Below are 20,675 nucleotides of genomic sequence, written 5' to 3'. Positions count from 1 at the left end.
CAAGAATAGATGCATATAATCTAGAGAGAGAGAGAGAGAGAGAGAGAGAGAGAGAGAGAGAGAGAGAGAGAGAGAGAGATGGAGCAATTATGTTGAATATACTGAAATGATACAGTCCAAAACAGAGACAGGATGAGTCTCATAAGTGAGGGAGCAAAAGGAAAGACTAGACTATGAGAAAAGTGAGAGGCCAGCCCACCTATTTATAGGTAAGAGGGGCTGGTTGACTGGACAAGAGCACCTGGACTGGACATGGTGATGCTGGCCGATTGGGAAAAAGGCACCCGACATGGGAAAAATCCTAGAAAAATATACAAAAAAGGGGTGGCCAGCCCACAATCAAGGGCCATGAAAAGGATCCAAAAGGGACACCAAGTATGAGTAGAAACTAGGGATGAATAGAACGCGGAGCTTCCTACTGCTGCGGGGGCTCATCTCTAGCCGCGGGCTGAACCTCCTCAACTGACTGAGGTTGTCCAGCTGGAACAATCGACTGGGAATCCTCATCAAACTTGTCTGGGTCTCCAAGAAGTGGTGGCTTATCAACAGTGGAGGTTGGAACATGCTCATCAAAAATCTCATCTCTGCTGTGACACAACCTCGTTCCGCTCCAGATCATACAACCTGTATCCTTTGGAAAGAGAGTTATATCCCACAAAAACAAGCTTTTGGGACTTTGAGTCAAGATTCCTCCTCTACTTCTTTGGAATGTGAACATATGCATCACTCCCAAACACACGGAAATGGGAGATTTGGTTTCTTGCCAAAATACGCCTCAAAGGGAGTCATGTTCGGTACTGAAGTCATTGGAGAACGGTCAAGGATATAGACAGCCGTAGTCACAGCCTCTCCCCAAAGTGGACGACGCATATCACGATGCTCCAACATCGTCCTCGCCATCTCCACCACAGTCCTATTCTTACGCTTAACTGCTCCATGCTCTGAAGGTGAACCTGTATTGGCCAGCTCCTGCTTGATTTGCAAGCTAGACTCTTTCTCCACCATCACATGCCACTCCTTGAACTGAGCAAAAGCTTGGTCCTTCTGGGAAAGAAAATAAACCCAAGTGAGTCTGCTACAATCATCAACAAGTAGCATAAAATACAAAGAGCCTCCCAAGGATGGCATCTGCATAGGTCCACACAAGTCAGTGTGTACCAACTCCAAAGGTTTCGAAGCCCGCCTGGAAGCCTGCTTCGGAAAAGATTCCTTGTGCTGCTTACCACGAATGCAAGAACTACAGCGTCCTTGCCTGTTGCCAACATCTGGCAAGCCAACCACCATTTGGTCTTGGAAAGCTCGCCACAGCGCATCCACATTCAAGTGGTCAAACCCAAAGTGCCACAAGTCACCAATTTGAGAGCCTGGAAGAGAGGAGAGTGCTGAGAGTTTGTATATACCGTTCTCCACTTCGTCTTTCCAAACAACCTGGCCTATCTCTCTGTCCCGACTCCCGTAGAGCAATTGAATGCGCCTCAAACTCCACCCGGAAGCCAGTCTTGCAAACCTCATGCAGTGACAATAGATGAAAACTAACTGTAGGGACGTAAAGAACACGAGAGGAATGCTTCCACCCTCTGCCATCGGGAATGATCTCCATCCGGCCCTCACTGTGAATCGGTATGGTGGAATTGTCGCCAATGAAAATGTGACCTGACTGCCGTTTAAAATCCTGTAAGAAATCATGGGAAGGAGTCATGGGCTTGGAAGCACCACTATCAAGAATCCACTCCCGAGTATCCTTGGCGGTGAAGCCAATTGCCTCCTCGCTCGAAGAAGATGAAGCATCTGTGTCCAAAATCTCCAAGTGCACAAAGGCTAGAGTCTTTGCAGTGGAAGCTGAAGAATCAACACTCTTTCCGTTATTCTGCTTGGGACACTTCCTCCAATAGTGGCCTTTCTCGCCACAATCGTTACAGGTACGCTCGGCCTTCAGTTTCTCACGGTCTGAATCGAGCTTCTTCTCAGAAGACTTCTCTGATGAAGACTTCCCTTTGCCCTTGTTGTTGTTGTTATGGCCTTTTGACCGCTGGCCAGTCGAGGCCTCAGAATCTCCACCCTGTGAAGGGTTCGTAAATCGCTCTTCCTGGTCCAATACCATTGGCACAAGCTCCTCCCACGTGATGGTGTCGAGCTTGCCACTGGTGATCAAAGAGGAGTAAAATGTTGAGTACTGAGAGGGCAAATGGGACAACAACATGATGGCCATATCCTCTGAAGATATCTCTTTCCCTACTTGGAGAACCTTTTGTTGAAGAGCCTGCAACTTGTTGATGTGCTCCTGCATCGTTGACGACTTTGCAGGATTCATCACCCGCATCTGAGCTTCCAAGGAGATCCTCTTCATGGGTGATACCCTGTTGTACAAAGAGGCCAAATGCTGCCAAATCCCTCTGGCTAGCATCATATACTTTATGTGATTGATCACTTGCGGTGTGTAATTTAGGAAGATGAAAGAACGGACGCGGGCATTGACACGATCCCATAACTGTGCCTGAGCCTCCCGTTCCTTCTATATAGAGGTTAACTCCCTGCCTTCCAACTTCGGGCGTGGAACCCCAACAACAATGTAATCAGCCAAGGCATGAGACTCCAAAACGGACTCCATCATTACCTTCCATATGCCGTAGTTGTTTTCGTCCAACTATCAGTCCACCGGGAACATGGGGAGTGTTGGGATTTTCATGTGCTTCTCAGCCATCTCAAGCAAGTTTGCCATCTCAAGGGTTCACAAGGTCTTGTGAAGGGAGGGTGGGTGGGAAAAAAGAAGAAGAAGAGGCTACAAATAATATGCAAGGTGGCTGTCCAACGGTGATGGCTGCCTTCTACCCGATCTCCAAGTCCCGTACAGCCCAAACAATCTCCAATCAGCACCTCAAATCAGCGAACCCTCGACGTCCCACTGTCTCCAAGCTTCAAGCCACCTGGGGCTCTGATACCATGTCAGAATGCACAACGCACAACGGAAATGAAGACAACTGCTGTAGAGAGAAAAATGCAGATGAAAGACAGAGAGAGAGAAGCTGTGTAACTCTGCTATATACACCAAAGAAAATCTTGGAATCACAAGTGAGAAGTGTGGGGGGCAAGGGGCCATTTTATATGGCCCCAGGCTGTTGGTTGGCCAGCCTAAAACAGGCCGACAGCAGCCCATGCTCACGACCAGCCAAGGGGCAGCCCACGACCAGCAAATAAGCTAGTCGGCCAGGTGCCTGAAGTTGGCTAGGACACCTGGATAGGTAGGGTAGCACAACAGCAGTTGGCTAGCATCAGAAGATAGCCGACTGCCCTTCACACCTCAGGGAAAAAAAGGGAAAATACATGGAGAGAAAAAAATGGGGAAACACTAAAAACGGGCAGGCACACACACAACAGAGGCTGTGGTATAGTGTACAGATAGGAGATGACTGCTAACAGATACAACCCCGTAGGGCTAAATACAAACTCGCCTCATGTAAGGGCGGGAATCAAATGATCATAAGGGGAAGAAAACACTTCTCCTCCGCTGGCCGCTCTATGAGGAGGAGGCTATCTCATTGTGAGAGTGAGAGAGAGAGAGAACGACTACACAGCTGGCTTGTAATGCCAAGTGGGGTCTCCAACTTGATTTGTGAAAGCCTCCCGCCGCTTCCACATGCGGTTATAACCTCCTTGTAACTTACTCCACTGACTGGGGAGGGTATGAATGATGTCAAGCCAAACACTCCTGATATCTCCCACCTCTAGCAAGAGCCTGGTCGCCAGTGGAATGTAGGCGGAGCTGTGACTGGTACTGCCACAACACGGTGGTGAGAGAGTTGAAGGGCTACCCTCCCCCATCCTCCTCATAAGCCCTGACCACCTTAGCCTCCATGGCCCAAGCGATAGTGTCCCATGTAATGATCTGGGTTGTGGCCCTGTCCATAGTGAAGATGCGGACAATCCGCCGCCAAATCTGCTGAGCCTTTGGGCATTCCCAAAGACAGTGTGGCTGGGACTCCTGAGAGTGACCGCTCTGCGGGCAAGTTGCTGGCTGACCTCCTATTGCCAGCCAAGTGCCGATCGCCAAGCTCCTGTGTGCCATCAGCCAAAGAAAGAGGGTGATCTTTCTAGGCCGAAAACTGTCTCAAAGCGTTGTCAGAGTCCCTGTGATTGCCAATGAGCTGCTATCGTCGGGGTGCCATCAAGCTCAGGCATTTGGATCCTGCGGCCTAGCCGCGCTGTGTATGCAAAGAAGGGGGCATCTAGAGACTCTTCCCGATCAGCGGCGTCATGCCAAGTCCACTCGCCCGGGTCCCAAGGTAGACGCGTGGAGGTCGACACTTACATATCCTCAGTCGCTAGAATCTCACCTTGGCCACCTTGGCTGGTGATGGGTCTATGTGCCACTCCTGTGCCTGCAAACCAATCACCCTCACCCTCTGCAAGGTGCAGCCACTGAAATCCTCTAAGGGAAGCCTAGACATAGTAATAGGGGACGCTCGTCCCGGGCCATAGGGACGGGGGAACGCCGTCTCGGCCTCCCTTTCACACGGGGATGCGTCCCTCTGTAGGGGGGACGTCCCATGTGCCGTCCCTCACAAGGGAACGGCCGTCCCCTATCAAGGGACGTCTTAAATTTGTGGGACGGGGGGGTGTTTGGGGACGTGAAGAAATTTTTGGAAGGCTTTGCCTCTTCGGTTTTAGGTTTTTAAGTTTTAATGTTTAAAAAAAAGCCTATCTAAAGGCTTTTGTGCGAAGTTTGCTGAGTGATCTTTGCTCTCCTCCATCTTTGTTGTGCACAGTTTTTCTCTTCCATCTCTCCTCTGGATTGTGCACAGTGCACATTGCACAAGTTCTTGAGGCTTGAGCATTCCAAAGCTCCATCTAAGCTGCCATCAGCCTTCAATGGCCACTTCCTCGCGAGCACCAGTAGTCCGTGCTGGGGGCAAGGGTTCAGGTTGGTCTTGGTAGGAAGAGGTGAATGCCCACAGACATGTCCTGTGCCTGTCCCACCCCCCTGTCCCCGTTCCTTGAGCGTGCCAAAGCTCCATCTAAGTTGCCATCAGCCTTCAATGGCCACTTCCTCGCGAGCACCAGTAGTCCGTGTTGGGGGCAAGGGTTCAGGTTGGTCTTGGTAGGAAGAGGTGAATGCCCACAGACATGTCCCGTCCCCGTCCCACCCCCCTGTGCCTGTTCCTTGCCTCGAGGCGTTCCCCAAACCCTTCCCCTTCCCCGTTCCCGTCCCTCGACCCATGCGACTGAGTTTGGATCGCTCTAGTCTGCCATGTGCTCCAATAGAGAAGGTGAGCAGGCTACTATCCTCGTCTGCACCGTGGACAGCCACGAGAATATCATGTCTCGTGAACACACCTAACCAGACTGGGGGAGTCGGGTTTGGGATCGGAGTCAACCACTCCTGAGGGATAGCCGAGTCAGCCGATGTCGATACTGAGCCGGTCTCTGCCCCGGACTCCTGTCAGGCCTCTCTCCTGCACCTCCGGGGGTAACTGCCTGTGTGCAATCCAATCTCCAAGGGACCTGGCTGGTCCTATGCTCAATGCACCCCATGAAACGTGCGGTCGGGCCCCCAACATGTGGCCACTGCGTAAATGATTTAGGAGGTTCCAGATCAGTGGCTGCCAAAGCTGCTCCTCGGAGGCTGTCGGAGCTATCTGCTTGAGAGTTGGCCTAAGGTGATCCCAAGCTCGAGGTAGGCTGGCTGCAAATTTGTCCTGGACTAAAGGCACGGGCGAGCATCTCTGTGAAGATCCATCTGAGGCTCTGCGGCAGTCAAGGGCTCCTTAGGCTTGGGGTGCGGGCTGAAATCCGGGCCAAGAGGAAGTCATTCCAAGGCTCACTCACCACCAGGTAGGACTCCTCTAACGATTAGTTTGCCCAAAAGGGCTCGGCTCTGAATAGCAGGGTCAATGAGGCTTAGCCCCCCTCTGCGACGTGGCTGAATAATCACTCTCCATGCCACCTTGGCCTCCCGTCATTGCTGGCCCATAAGAAGTTCCGAATCAATCTCTGAATCTGACCAATACATGCTCAAGAGAAGGCCCAGCACGAAGTGGTATACCACATGGTGGCAAGAAGAACCTGATTCGCCACCACCACTCTACCTACAAGGGAGAGTCTTGTAGAACTCCAGTATAAAAGCTTCTTCCGAATACTCAGAAGAAGAGGGGCGAGCTGCCGCTCCGGAGAGTTATCAATGCCAACCTGGCATCCGAGATAGTGAACTGGAGTGCCCTGTGGGATCCACTGAAAGCCTTACTGGGCGCCAAGTCGGGGCGGGTGCGGAGCCTACCCAAAAACCACACGACTTGTGCGAGTGGACCCGTGCTCCTGGTGTGCAGCAAAAAACCTCGATCGTCTCTGCAAATCTCTGGAGATTCCCCACATCTCCTGTAAATAAGGAAGGCTGTTGTGTCATCTGCAAACTTTGAATCAAGCAGCTCCTTGTGTGTGCGGAGGGGGAGATGCAATCCCTGGAGCCCGGTCTCCTGGGTAGAGAGAAAACTGCTCATGGCCTCGGCCATGAATAGGATGAGGTAATGTGCCAAAGGATAGTCCTGTCGAACCGAGCGGGAAAGGGGAAATCTGTTGTCGTGGGCTCCCTGAATGAGGACCTGGCTATGCGAGGCTGAGTAAAGTCTTGAAACCCCACGAATCCACTCCACGGGGAATCCCATCTGGCTCACCGTGCCCTCTAAAAACCTCCAATCCACCCTATCATAGGCTTTCTCAAAATCCAGGAGTAGCACGATGAGGTCTTGTTGTCGCATCCTCGCCGAGGCTGTCGCCTCCTAGAAGGTAAAGATGTCGTCTAGAATGCTCCAATCCTGAACAAAGCCAGTCTGAGTGTCATGGATCAAGAATGGGATAAAAGGTTGAAGTCTCCTGTTGATGGCCTTGGCCAAGATATTGTAGGTGGTCCCTAGAAGAGTGATGGGTCTCCACTGCCGCCTTGGCCAAGATCTTATAGGTGGTCCCTAGAAGAGTGATGGGTCTCCACTGCCGTATGATGTATCTCCAATCTATCACCACCCTCCTTGGGAATCAAGTGAATCAAGCCCTCTGAGAGCCTCTGTGGCATGGCACCTATGATCATAATCTCATTGAAGGTAGCTCGAAGGCCACCTTCCATTAGGTCCCAATGACGAAGAAAGAAAGAGACTGGAAGTCCGTCTGCCCCTTGGCATGTGCCCTTGGGAAGTGCTGTCAATGCCTCCGCCAACTCCTCAATCAGCAGTGAATGGTGTCACTAAGAAGGACCGAAGAGAAGGGGGAACCACCTCCCTTGTGTGCCGTTAGACCCTCTCCCGCGTGTCCTACCACCCGTGGAGATAATGGGGCACCAGTGAGAAGAGATCGGAAAAAGTCCGTGGCGATGGCTCGCACATGGGGGGATATGAAACAATAACTCCATCCTGGCCATGCAACTTGCGAATGCCGTCTCTCCTCTTGTGGGGGCCGGCTATCTCAAAGAAATCCCGTGCGACTTTGTCACTGGCCTGAGTCCAGAATGAAGCTTTGGCATGATACCTGTACATCACCCTCCTCTCCTCAATGGATCTAATCTTTGTGCGGGTGGCAGCAATCTGATTCTCGATCCACTGGCTATCGGGGGATCTCTTCAGAAGCCGCTGTAAAGAGGCTAGACTCCTCTCCTGGTCCTAGAAATCCCTCCAAACGGCTTTGGGCTGCGTCCTGCAAGAAATTGCTGATCTCCCCTAGGCCCACATCCAATGTGTATGCAGCACAGCCTGAGATAAAGTCGAGTACCCATATCTGATCTATCCTGCTGCATATCTCGGGGTCCTGAATGAGGCTGTCCGGAATCCTAGAACTCGCATGCCTGTCATGCCTCTAGGGGTCCTCTAAGGACAAAATAATTGGGGCATGATCTGAAAAAAGTAGTGCCTGCCAAGATGCCGATCATGCCTCCACGGCTGCAAGCCCACTCATCAACATAAAACCTATCTAGTATAGAGAGGTTGGAGCCGGTGCTCCTTCTATCCAATCTCGAGAAGCTAAGGCTCCTAGGGCTACGCCCAAACTCTGGAAGATGCCAAGGGTCTTGACCCTCGAGTACCAGAATCATCTCCTCCCAGGCAGGATACTCTGCTCCTGACACTGTGGCCGTGCCACCTCCAAGTTTGTCCTCTGCCGCCTCTATCATGTTGAAGTCACTGTCCAAGCACCAAAAGTCAACTTGGGGGAGGGCCTGCCGGACTGTGCTCCAAAAGAGGGCTCTACCTGTAGTGGTGTTCGGAGCATGGAAGCCAACTCTTTCCTCTCCAATCAATATGGTAATCCACTGTGCATGTCGTGGGACTATGAAACCTGAGCCTGTCATTGCGGACAAAAGTTGCTCATTGACAGAAACACACACCTCCCTGCGTCCCTGAGGGACCAAAGGATGGAGACCAAAAAGTGTGACTCTTGCCTAGAAGAATCTTCCCGCATCAGCGGGTGTGTCCCTCAGAAAGGTGATATGCACTTGGAGGAATAGAATGTCGATGGGTCCCCCAACTATGGCTCTTTGAAGCTCGCCTTTGGCAACAACCAGTGAGCCCTTACTAATCTTCCACTTTCCACCACCAAATGTGGTAACATAATCAGCATCATCAAGCTGTCTAGTAGAAAGCAGGTTCTTCTTGATCTTAGGCACATGCCTGACATCATGGAGCATAAGCTGTGAGCCATGTGAAAACACAAGCCTCACATCACCTCTGCCAAGAATCTTGCATGCATGGTTATCACCCAAATAAACTACTCCTTCATTGCCAGCAGTATACCTGACAAACAAGTCTCTGCAACCTGTGACATGAAAGGAGGCACCTGAATCAATGATCCATGAGTGCATACCATGACCATCTCCTGTAAGAAGTGAATGGGCATCAAGTGAAGACGTGAATAGGACCTCAGCCTCATTGTCACTTGCATGTGACACATTGATTTCTTCAATCTTGACTCCACTTTTGCCCTTTGGCTTTACATCTTTGGCTTCATCTTTGTCTTTGTCTTTGCCTTTTCCCTTTTCCTTTTGATCATTTTTCCATTTGTAGCATTGTTTTTTGATGTGTCCCTTCTTGCCACAATAATGGCATTCCAAGTCCTTTTTGGAGCGAGACTTGCTCCTTCCCGTTCTTGGCTTTTTCCCCTTTGCTTGGATCTCCCACGTGCATTCATTGCATTGGACTTTCCAACAGAGTTGTTTTTCCTGTTCATCTCTTCTTGAAGAAGAGCACCCTCAACATCTGCATATGACAACATAGCATTTGAATTGCTAGTGGCTGTCCTGAATGTGTCCCAACTCTCTGGCAAAGTGCATAAGAGAAAAGTGGCTTTGAACTCATCGTCCATTGCCAACTTTTGATTAATAACTTGGCTGACAATACCATTAAACTCATTTAGATGGTTTGTCATAGACGCCCCTTCCTTCATCTGAAGACCTATGAGTTTCTTCAACCAATACACTTTGCTTGAGGCACTTTGCTGGGCATACAAGTCTTGCAATCTCTGCCACATTCCCCAAGTTGTCTTCTCTTCACGAATGCTGAAAAGTAAAGAGTCTGACACAGACAACATGATAGTAGATCTTGCCAGCTCATCCATATCTTCCCACTCTTCAGCAGTAAGAGAAGCGGGCATTACACCCCTTTCTTTGATAGGCTTGTGCTGCTTCTTTTGGAGCAACACATTATAGCACTGGGTTTGCCAAATATCATAGTTATGTGAGCCTTCAAGCTTCTTGATGTGAAGCAATGAAGAGCTCTCACCTGTGGTTGCCATAGCAATATGCAACCTGTCAATGCTTGACTCCCTGCAAAATGTGCAAACACTGCACCAAAAGCACACAAAGTGCTCACAGTTGTTCTCCCAAACTTTATCTCCCACTGCGGAAGCAAGAATGCAACTTTTCTCCCACTGTATGTGATGAAATCACCAAAATCTGGTTGCTGCAGATTTAGGACAGCACCTTAAATGTGCTCTGTTCCCCTTCCAAAGTACTGTACAACAGTACCAAGTGCTCACCTGTGATGTACCAAACCTGTACCGGCAAGTACAACAGCTGAAATTGAACCTTTTCCTCACTCAAATCAGTGTACAGCCAAAACTTGCACAAAGCTGTGCCAAATCTGTACCAGCAGGTACAGTAGCAATAAATGCTCTCCTGGCTGTCCAAATGAGTGAAAATCAGACTTTTACAGTCTCGAACACTGCATACAACAGTTCCGAACAGAAATTGGGCAAAAGCCCCTTGACTACAAGCTGATTTCTGAGGATTCAAGGCATAAAAGTCTTGCCTGCTGCTTTGCCAAGCTCAACAAGCATAAAATCTTGAAAAGCCCCTTGATTTAAGATCAATTGCTGATCATACATGGTACATTGACGCACATGAAGGCATCCAGAGTCTTTGCGATGCTTCCCCCTGGCCACATATACATCCAATACATGAAAGCCCCTTGATTTACAGACACATTGAGTGCTTGTCAGGCATCAACACATTGCCCAAAGCATCAACTGTGTGTGCCTGCATGCAAATCAACTTAATCGGCACAAAAGCCCCTTGATTTGCACTGCAATTTGCTGCAATTTTGCCCGAATGTGCGATTTCTCACATCATACAGCATGTATGAATGCTTAATTGCACAATTACATCAAAAGCCCCAAATTTTGACATCCAATTTCTTGCAAATTGATCCTGATTGTGACCAATGTCACCCAATTCTGCCAATTTTGCTCAAAAATTGAGCAATTCGTCACCTGTACCTGCTCAATTGATTGAATTGATAAGAAATTCCCAAAATTGAAGGCAAATACCTCTTAATTTTTTGGATTTCTCTGATCTGCAGGCTGAATTTCTTTGTGTTGATGCTGTTGCAGAAAGGGGGGGGCTTCTTGTTGATGTTGCTGTTGTGCAGGTAGGCAATAGCTGAGGAGCCGACCAAAATGCTGCGTCAGGAGCTCAAGCTATGGAACTTGCCTCCCAATTGCGACTGCGAGGAGTTTCTGGAGTGGTTCAGCGGCCTGGACGACAGTCTCAATGGAGTCTGTGGAGTTCACAGACGACCCGGAGCTAAATGCGCAGGGTATTGGCGGATTCATTGAGTTCGACACCAAGCAGGAGGTGACGTGGAGCTGAGCGCCGCCCGCCTGTTGACGCCTTGTGGCTGGGCCTGACCATCACCACGTAGGCGTGTCGCCTTCGCCTACTTACGCGGACCACCACCACGTAGGCGTTGCAGCCTTCGCCGCCTCCTTCAGTGGCTTGCGCTACACGCGTTGTGTGCCTTCGCCTGGCTGTTGGCTACCTGCGCTAGGCAGCCTGGGCTTCGCTGGTACACGCACCACACCTGACTTCTTCGCTCGCCTGCCAAGAGTCTAGTAGCGCTAGGCTTTTTGGACCAACGCCTCAATGCCACTTCATCACTTCGCGCAGGCCTCCTCCACGCTCACCGCACCAATGGGAGATCTGAGGGCAGCTGCTGTTGCTGGATTCCCAAATGCAAAGACTGGCTGCCCGTAAAAGCCATCAATGCAGGAAACCCTATTCGAGCATAGAAAACCCGAAAACCTGTGTGTGTGTATCACCGCAGAGATGAATAGCAACGCCTTCAATAAGTGCGACTGGCTATGGCTGTGATACCAGTTGAATGGGAGTTAGGGTTAGAGTTCATGTGTGGGAGACATACACAGAGAAACAAGGGAGAGAGAGAGAGAGAGAGAGAGAGAGAGAGAGAGAGAGAGAGTTGTGGGGATAAGTCAACTCAATAGCATTGAGTGTGTGACTCCCCTATCACACATGTATATTGCACTAGTACACAGTGTGCACTTAGTACATTAAAAGTACTAAGTGTACTATGTACTATAACTTATGGGCTTGTACACACTATAAGGGTGGGCATTATGCCTTTACCCCAACAGAAACTATAATCCATAGGCTGCCCCAAGATCCTGGGGGACACCTTTTGGGGATTCTGGTGGGAGGCTGTCACCGGGGAGGCGGCAATGGTCATCTCAACCAGCTCAGAGAAACGGTGAATCAAGTGGTGGACGAAACTCGCCGGTTGCCTCTGCTCTGGGTTAGGGGCTGCTAGGGGGCCGACAAGAGTGCTCTGGAGAGGCAGATTTTGGGGGGGGGGGGTGGGGGGCGGGGAAGGCTTGGATGAGGAGGATGGGGCAGAGTCGGTGTTGAGGATGGAGGAGGAGGGGGAGGAGGCGGAGAGGTTGGAGAGGGATGCCGTTGTGAGAGATCCATCGGAGAGGTAGGCTGTTGGGAGGGGCTCGCCGGGGGCTTGGAGAGGTCTCCTAGCCTCACAGGGCACTGAGGGCCGCCCGGGGGGGGGGTTCTAGATGAGGGATCAGCCGCCAAATTGGTGGGGCCGGTCGCCAATGGGAAGGTGCTGAGATAAATGCTCAAAACGGTTACGCAATGCAAGGGGGCTCAGCTGCATGACTCGGTCTGACGCCATTGGCAAGTTGAACTCCACTTGGTAGTATCCATGCCCTAGAGGGTGAATATCTGTGATCTTTGCAGGCTCACCAATGAGGCTTGCCTATAATAGATCTCTGAGCTGTCCGTGCGTAGGGCGGCTACCAACAATTTTGCAAGCCAGGGTGGAGGCCTCTAATGTGGCAACAATCATGGCGAGAACCTGAAGATTCTCTTCGGAAAAGGAAATGCAAGCAATGGCAGCCTCGGTCGGGGATGACGGAGCGTCTGCCATGGTGAGGGTGAAGACCAGAATAGGCCAAAACTTGCTGAAATGAGAGTAAAACCCCGAAGAAAAAACTGGCTGTGCTGAAAGGAGAGGGAGGAGCAGGCGGGGCAGGCAAGGGAGGCGAAGGAGAGGGAAGACGGGCGGGAGGCTCAGGAAACGCGAAGGGGAGAGGGGAGGCGGGCAGGGAAGGGCGGCAGGCCCGAAGAGCAGAAGAGGGGGGGGGAGTGGGGTGTAGGAGAGCAGCAGGCCGGGGGGAGCTCAATCGCGCTCATGATCGGGAATGAGGAATGAAATGCTTACCCGACATCAGAGGATCTACTGTTGCTTCGTGGATTTCTGCAAATCTTTTGATACTATACCTTGAGCCCGCACTCCTACAGTGTCTATAGGAGATAGGAGTCCCATTTGACATGGTTTGGAGCACCATCGCCCTCTATGAGTTTGTCGTCAGACGAGTGAGAGCCCCAAGAGGCACATCGCAAGAGATTTCCAGCACTATTGGGGTGAAACAAGGCTGCCGGCTATTATCCACTCTTTGGCCTCTGCATTGATAAGATTGTCGAGCTTCATTGACAGATTAGGCGGGGCTGGTCCCACACTGGCAGGCATCTTGATCTCCCTACTACTTTATGCATATGATATCGTCCTCCTTTCAGATTCAGTGGAGGGGATTTGGATGCCTTACAGGATTTTTGTACTCAGCGGGACCTTATTGTTAAAACCAAGGTATTGGTCTTCAATACTTTCGCCCCTTCACATCTAGATAGAGAGGGGATCCTATGGAGATTCTCATTCTGTGTCTACCTTGGCATCGCTTTCAATGGTCCACACTTCACCATGCTTCCTGCTGCACATGCCAAAGTGACATGGGATATGCAGCCTTGAGCTTACTTGAGTGGCAATGCTTCTAGACACATTTCCAGGAGCCCAAGACAAAGGGTTGGCTTTTTGACACCCTTGTCACACCAGCCTTGATGTATGGAGCTGCCTTTTTGGGGCCTGATTTATCTGATGAGGATTGGCAACAAGTTGAGAGGCCCCAGGTCATGATGTTCTCCCGTATGATCCGCAATAAACCATCAGTCCCACACTAGATTATCCAAGCATAGTTTGCTGCAGCCCGGATGGTAGTGGATGCACTCTTCTAGACAGGCTCAGGTTGTGACCCACGCCTGAGACTGGCTGTGCTTCGGCTTGGTATCATCGGTGTAGCCGAGCCCTTCTCGCCTGCAGCGCTCCGTCCCACTGGCGGTGCTAGTACTTGGTTTGCCTTCTCCGCTGTCTGTCCCGTCTCCACACGACTCTGTTGGCCCATATCCGCCTGTGCTGCTGCCTGAATAGCAGCCGTTGGCATCAAAGCCGCTCATTGCCTTCTAGCTCCTGGGTCTATTAACTGTCCTTGCTCTGCTCTGTACCTGTTGCCCCGACCGCCTTGCCTTTGCATTGGCCTAAGCTGCCCTCTGTGCAGCATCTACAGCCCGCCATCGATCTGCTGCAGTAGCCTGCCACCTGTGCGCCATCATCACCACTCGCATTTGTGGCCTGCCAATACTTGTCCAAGATTGCCACTGCTGTTGTCTGCTTCATGACATACTGCTGCTCTGCATGGCCGGGCACCACTTCTCTGAAGTCCTCGACCCTGGTCAAACTCTGCAATAGTAGTCTACCATAGCTTAGGCTTGTACCTGTGCTCACTGCTAACCCTAACCCACATAGGCCTCCAACTCAATGACGGAGGAGGTGAAGAGCTGAAAGTCCACATCAGATAATAAGCACCAGGGGCTGCATCAGTTGGGGATGATGGAGCGGCTGTCATGGAGTCCTGAGGGGAAAGGACCAGGTGTGGCTTAGCAGCTGTCATGGAGTCCTCCTTAGGGGAAAGGACCATTTGTGGCTTAGCGATGCCGAGAAAACACAACCCACATGGCACAAACTGCGGCACAAAGAGAAGAAAGCATGACGAGGGATGAACTCCCTGTGTGATGAAGTAAGGATAGGGAAAGCAAAGCGGCGCCTGCTCAGTTTCTTGCTGTCTAGCCTTGCATTTCTATCTTCCGGTTCTGGGTCGGGTAGGAGAGTAAGGGTAAACAGCAGGAAAAGCAACGTGGAGGTAAGGGCAGCCTGCTCAGTTTCTTGCTGTCCAGCCTTGCATTTCTATCTTCCGGTTCTTCATCGCTTAGAAGGCAGCCTGCAGGTGCATAAAATCTGCTTAGGTGTGCAGTCCCACGTGCAAAGGAGCAGGGGATAAGCCTGCTCAGTCTCTTGCTCTCCAGCCTTGCACTTTCTATCTTCCGGTCTTTTTTTGCTGAGAAGGCAGCCTGCTGGTGCATAGAGTCTGCTCGGGTGTGCAGTCCCACCTCCTGTTTAGCCTGGAATTAAGCCCGGCACTCAGTTTAGCAAAAAAGAAGGTGACCTTTACGTTGTATTCATCTCAACTTCAGCAATAAAGCAAATACACCGAAAGGTGGGGGGACCGACAGCGGGTTATTGGACCCAATAATGTGTTGATGCAATCTCTATATCATACCCTTTTCTTCAAAAAGCAAAGCAAAAGGAAAAGTAAAGTGCCTGAAAGACTTGCTGCACACCTTACCACTCAAGCTTCCACATGTGCATGTAACAGCCCGGTGCTGTCTCAATCGTATTCTCTGATTCATGGCTTATGTGCTGGATATAGTCTCTTGAGCAGCTCATGTAATGTCAATGCATCCCTCTTGATACAGGATACATGACGAATAGGCTGGCATCATAGGAACTGAGTTGATGATCTCTCTCTAATTATAGGTGGAAACTGAACAATCTTGTCATCCATATCACAAAAACAAAACATTGTATGTGAATACAAAGAGTGGTTAGAATGGGTGGATGCTTGCTATCAAAAAGTTAAGGCATGATTCAGGAAATATAGTAGTAAATGTGTCGCTCTTTTCTTTTTGGTTTAGGTTTGTGGGAGCAGCCAGACAGCTTACTCGAACCTTGGAGGCACCGACAGTGAATGATCTTGGCTATACAAAGAGATATGTTCGCTGTCTTCAGGTAGGTGTATAGGATTCTGATTGCCTTTCCTATGGGCTGCACTGAAAGAGATTGTTTTATTTCAACAGTGGGAATCATGCCTGAAAGACGCCTTTTGCATGAACAGATCTCAGAGGTTGTAAATAGTATGAAGGACTTAATAGATTTCAGCAGAGAAAACAGAATTGGGCCTATATGTAAGTTTCCCTTTCTTCAAATGCGTTCTTTCTTCAACTATGTGAAGTTGAATGTTTCCATGCAATGTGCGTGCTATGTCTAGTCTGAGTGTCTTCGCTTGATATTTTCTCTGAATGCTCAACCTTTTAGCCCCTTTAATAAGATAAACCTTGGGTGACGTGTGCTGGCATGGCAAACAGATTCTGAGACTGCTGTTCCCTTCTCATTAAGTATCAAGTAGGGTCTAGGCATGGGACTGCCAGACTTTAAGGCTTTTACCTCGGTACCCAATGAGTTAATTCCTTGTGATAATTGAGAAGGCTTAGAGGATATTCACTGTCCAATATGCCCCTTGCAAATTTTTTGATCCTTATCTTGCTAAGTTTACCTACCTGTATTGATGGGATTTCATTGGGGACGGATGCGCAAATAGGGAGTCTAGAGGGCTTAACCAATGCATGAGGTTGTCGATGTGTAGAGAAAGGCTTATGGGGTTGCCCAAAGGCATTAATTGTTTGATTAGTGTTACAAGCGTTCAATACCGTGGTGCTTTCTTGGCCTTTAGTGGTGTTTTCCCCATTTCCGTTAGCGTCGCGGCTACTATTACTAGTGCTTAGAAGGCTGCTTTTGCATAATTGTATTCTTCATTTCCATTCCCTTGGTTTCGTCTTTTTCTTGGCGTCTTGCCTTCCCTCATTCTTACGAATGAAAAAGCGCGAATTAGTGAAAGACGTTTGATTAATTTGTGCTTCGTTTTGTGCTTTGGTGCAATTAACCTTATTGAGAAAAGCTGGGAGAGGAGAGAGCGACACAGTACATGTGATTGGTTCCCAACCACCCCATTTAAGGCGGCCCCTCCTTGTGGTGTATTTGCTCGTATTGTTAGATATGTGGTGGAATACAATTCTTTGGTTAATGATAATCCTTGAAGGGTGGATTGACCTGTGTGGAGTGAGTGTAAGCTGTGTTCCAGGTTGAACAAGAGGCGTACAAGGGTTCTCATGTGATTGGTTCCCAACTACCCCATTAATCCAATGACATGCCGGATTTTTGTTAGCAGAGAGGTGGTATTTGCTGAAAATTCAGTTCAGCCCATGCTCAGCTTGTACAGGCTCAAGACATGTTTGGTGGGCTTTTACCCATAGCCATTAGTGGGGATTCATTTCAGCCAGCCCTTATTCAAAAATATTCAAAACATGCCACTCGTTGAACAAGATGTTGACATATGGAACAACCAACAAATCAGCCCTCTTCTATGGAAGAGGTTGAAGATGTTGTTAGGGAAGAGCAAACAGCCATACAAGGAGCCAAATCTGTGCCTAGATGGTTGTTGAAAACCTTGCAAGATATCCACTGACATGTCATCATTCTTGAGGGTGACTCACAGTACGGGCTGGTACTGCTTCATGTGTGGGACTTGCACACTTGACCAAGAACTATACACCTGACCTTGGACGCTTAAGAGTGGCACCGTCGCTGACTCGTCCCGGACTGGGTCCCAAGGGACCAGTTTCCACTCCAGGTCGTGCACTTGCTTGTACAGATATGTCCACGTGGCATCCAAGTGCGGGATGCACATGACACAGTAATGAAGCTGTAATTACATATTGAGCTTGATCCCCCCTTGCCCAATGTTTGCCATTTGGCACGCTTGAGGCTTAAGCCCCTTTGGGCCTTTCACCTTAATCCGCCATTTAGTGGTTTTGGGCACCCCTATATGCCAATCCTCTTCACTTTGGCCACCTCAAACATTGGTTAAGCCCTCTAGGCTACCTATTTATGTCCCAAGGAATCCCTCGAACACAGGACATGCAACAACCTCTCTCTTCACACTGAACTCGGTAAGGATCCTAGAAAATGATTGTACCCCAAGAATGGGCTGTGGGCTCTAGCTTGTGAACAATTAAGGATGTAATCCACAAAGCAAATAAGTGGGAAACACACTATAAAATTCAACAAGCAATTCTTATAAAACACTTACATCTGAATCCTCAGATGAAAGCCAGTTGAAAGCTTTGTCCCCAGCAGAGATATTTCAAGGATTTGAGAGCCCATGCTGGTGATCGTTCTTCTTGCTTGAAACAATTTGAGGTCAAATGAGAGGATGACTTACCTAAAAGTTTGGTACTAGAGAACATTTGCTGCCTTGCTGTTGCAGAGTATTGAAGGCTTGTGCCATATAGGTCAGCAAATCTGCCAGAGAAGGAGATCTAAGCTTGAAGCTGAGCTTGTGATTGGGCCTTCTGAATGGGTTGCTGCTGATTGTTTTGTGCCTTTGGCTCAGCACTTCCATCCTGAGAAGAAGAGGCCATAGTGAAGAAAATAGGTAAGAATGAAATAAGGGACTGACTATAAGTGGGGGAGAAAAGAATATTTTAGCAGGCTGACGGAGAGCTAGGTTACACGTGTAGTCAAAGAGGTATTCCATTATTTTGTTTGTGCATGATCATATGTTTCTTTGCTGGTGCTCTTTCGTCTCTTCTAATGCAGGAATGACCTTTGATTAAACGTAAGATGGGTTGCTCGTTTTTTGGTCCTGCTTAGGACCTAGTGTTCTCCATGGAAGTAGAGGAGCCAAAAGCCTTTAAATAACAACAATGGATTTGTATAATTTGATTAAGATGCAGTTGGGTTTATACTTCAATTTAACACGCAAATTGGTTTGGTGTTAGCTGACCAGTATCATGTTGCCTTACATGAGGTTCTGCCTGTAATAATGTCCTGTGTTTTTTTTCATTTTATTGATTTTCAGTAGACTAATGCTTTTATCTTTACATTTTGACACTTGCAGCTAGTCTACTAAACTTTCCTCGCCGAACTGCAAGCTTTGGGGGGGTTTCTGGTGAGGCATTGCGGCAGCAGGAGCAGGTGGGTCCTCAGGCTCTTCCTTCAGAGCAAAATATGGGTCAAGCAGGCCCTACAATAACAAGTGCAAACAACAGCAGCTTAACTGGGTCTATAAACAGTGTGGCACACAATACAAACAATTTAGGCTCCTTTCCAACACTTCTTCATCAGAACTCACTAACCTCTTTACAGAATACACTTCAAAATAATGGTTCTAGCTCAATGGCTGCTGATGTTAATACCTCTCCCAGTGGCCTGGCTTCGAACTCTTTAACTTCTTCACAACGTGCTTATTTCAGTTCTTTGCAAAACTGCCATCCATTAATGACAGGTGGTGGCCAACCATCACCTGCCAGCACACTCTCTCATTCAGCTCAGCAAAACTCTTTGAGCTCTACTGTGAACTTGTTACAGCAGTCCTCTGGCCAACCTTCACAAGGTAACGCACATCAATTTCAAGAATTAATGATGCCATCTCAGTTGAGAAGTGGTGCCCAGCAACAAGTACTTGCAGGGGGGGCAAACATCAAAATGAATGCAGGCTTGAATGGAGGTATGGTTTCTGGGGCAGGAAACTTGGTACGTAACGCAAATGGCTTGGGAAGTTCTGGTAATGAAAGTGAAGCTTTAGTAGGTGGTGAAGGTGCAGGGATTGGCAGTGCTGTAAGTGATAGTGATAGTGGCAATCTAGGAGGGGTAAGCAGCAGCTTTAGTGATGGCTTGATGAATCAAAACTTCGTGTCTGGTAATGGAAACAACATGATGAGTTTGGGCTCAAGTCTATCAGTGAATAACACACAGAATTTGATAGCTAATGGAACCATGCACAGCTCATCTGTGATCGCCGAGGAACAAAGCCTTGCTATTCAAGATCCAAGCCAAAGTTTTCTTCATGATTTTGGAAGTAATGATATACTGAGTAGTCTTGGCAACACGGGATTTAACAGCCTTTCCTTCAGTTGGAAGTCTTCTTGAAATCTTAGTGGTTATACTTTCACAAGCCTAGTACCTTGTGGTGAGATCCCTTCAAAATCTTTTTGTACCACACAGTAAAAGTCTGTTGAAATCACAAGCCAAGCAGGGTTGCAAGGCTGTGGCAGGTTGTGCAGCTCATATGCTAGACCACCGTCCATGTAGGTTTGTTGTAAGAAGTATATTCTACTAACCTCAGAATGGGAGGAGGGCCCTTGTGGAGAAAGGGAGACCACTCCGGAAGTACTTTGTGCAACTCTCCATGGTTCCCTGAGTGTAGGGAAGTTTTGTTTCCCCCGTCAAGAGCTTCATGTAAAGGGTATTCCGAGATGCATTGAAGTTTGGCAAGTGCAGACATTGTATTATCCTTCCCATTGAGACAGTGCCTGAATCGGACCATAACTATATTTTCCCAAGGTTATGGGAAAAGAAGAAAACAGCAGGTTAAAAGAAAATTTATTAAGAGCATAAACATGTGTGTGTGTGTGTGAGAGAGAGAGAGAGGGAGAGAGAGAGAGAGATGTTCATAATAAAGGTTTTGAAGGTTTTATGTTGCGCTATTGTGAGATGTGCATAGAATATGTACTCAGGTTTTATTTACAGAAACTTGTCGACTCAAAATACAAAATTACACAAAAGGTTTTAGTGTGCTTGGGTAGGGATTTTTTAAAAGGCCAAATTGAAACCAAGCTACCTAAAATAGAGGTGCAAGTCCCATATAAACAGCATAGAAGACCATTGTACTAGCCCATGTTTTAATAGCATGAAAAGAACACCTAGTCTTGTGGAAAAACCTTTCACTAAAATTGCTGGACAATCACCATGCATCTTATTTTTTAGTGACTCAATAATACCAACTCCCAAGTAAACATTGATGTTCACACCCAACATAGATGGAAGAGAGGAGGGGGGGGCAACATATGGGGCACAAATTAAAAAGTTTCTTATATTGTGTACATAGATCCATCA

At 48.6% G+C, this 20,675-nt stretch overlaps 1 protein-coding gene across 1 annotated transcript in view; it reads left to right on the top strand.

Moving 5' to 3' along the window:
• LOC147608812 (uncharacterized) overlaps nt 1-20,178 on the top strand; it is a 67,946-nt gene extending 47,768 nt beyond the window's left edge. Inside the window, exons 7-9 of the mRNA XM_086788303.1 lie at nt 15,638-15,731; nt 15,838-15,907; nt 18,679-20,178. Of these exons, the coding sequence (XP_086644429.1) occupies nt 15,638-15,731; nt 15,838-15,907; nt 18,679-19,709 (1,195 nt within the window). The 3' untranslated portion in view covers nt 19,710-20,178. The remainder of the gene's footprint in view (nt 1-15,637; nt 15,732-15,837; nt 15,908-18,678) is intronic.
• The last annotated feature ends 497 nt before the right edge of the window (nt 20,179-20,675 follow it).

The sequence above is a fragment of the Cibotium barometz genome, chromosome 52 (assembly GCF_041138505.1).
Source record: "Cibotium barometz isolate CiBa-2024 chromosome 52, ASM4113850v1, whole genome shotgun sequence".
NCBI lineage: Eukaryota > Viridiplantae > Streptophyta > Polypodiopsida > Cyatheales > Cibotiaceae > Cibotium > Cibotium barometz.
The sequence above is the reverse complement of the archived record's forward strand: the minus strand, read 5'-3'. Positions and strand labels throughout refer to the sequence as shown.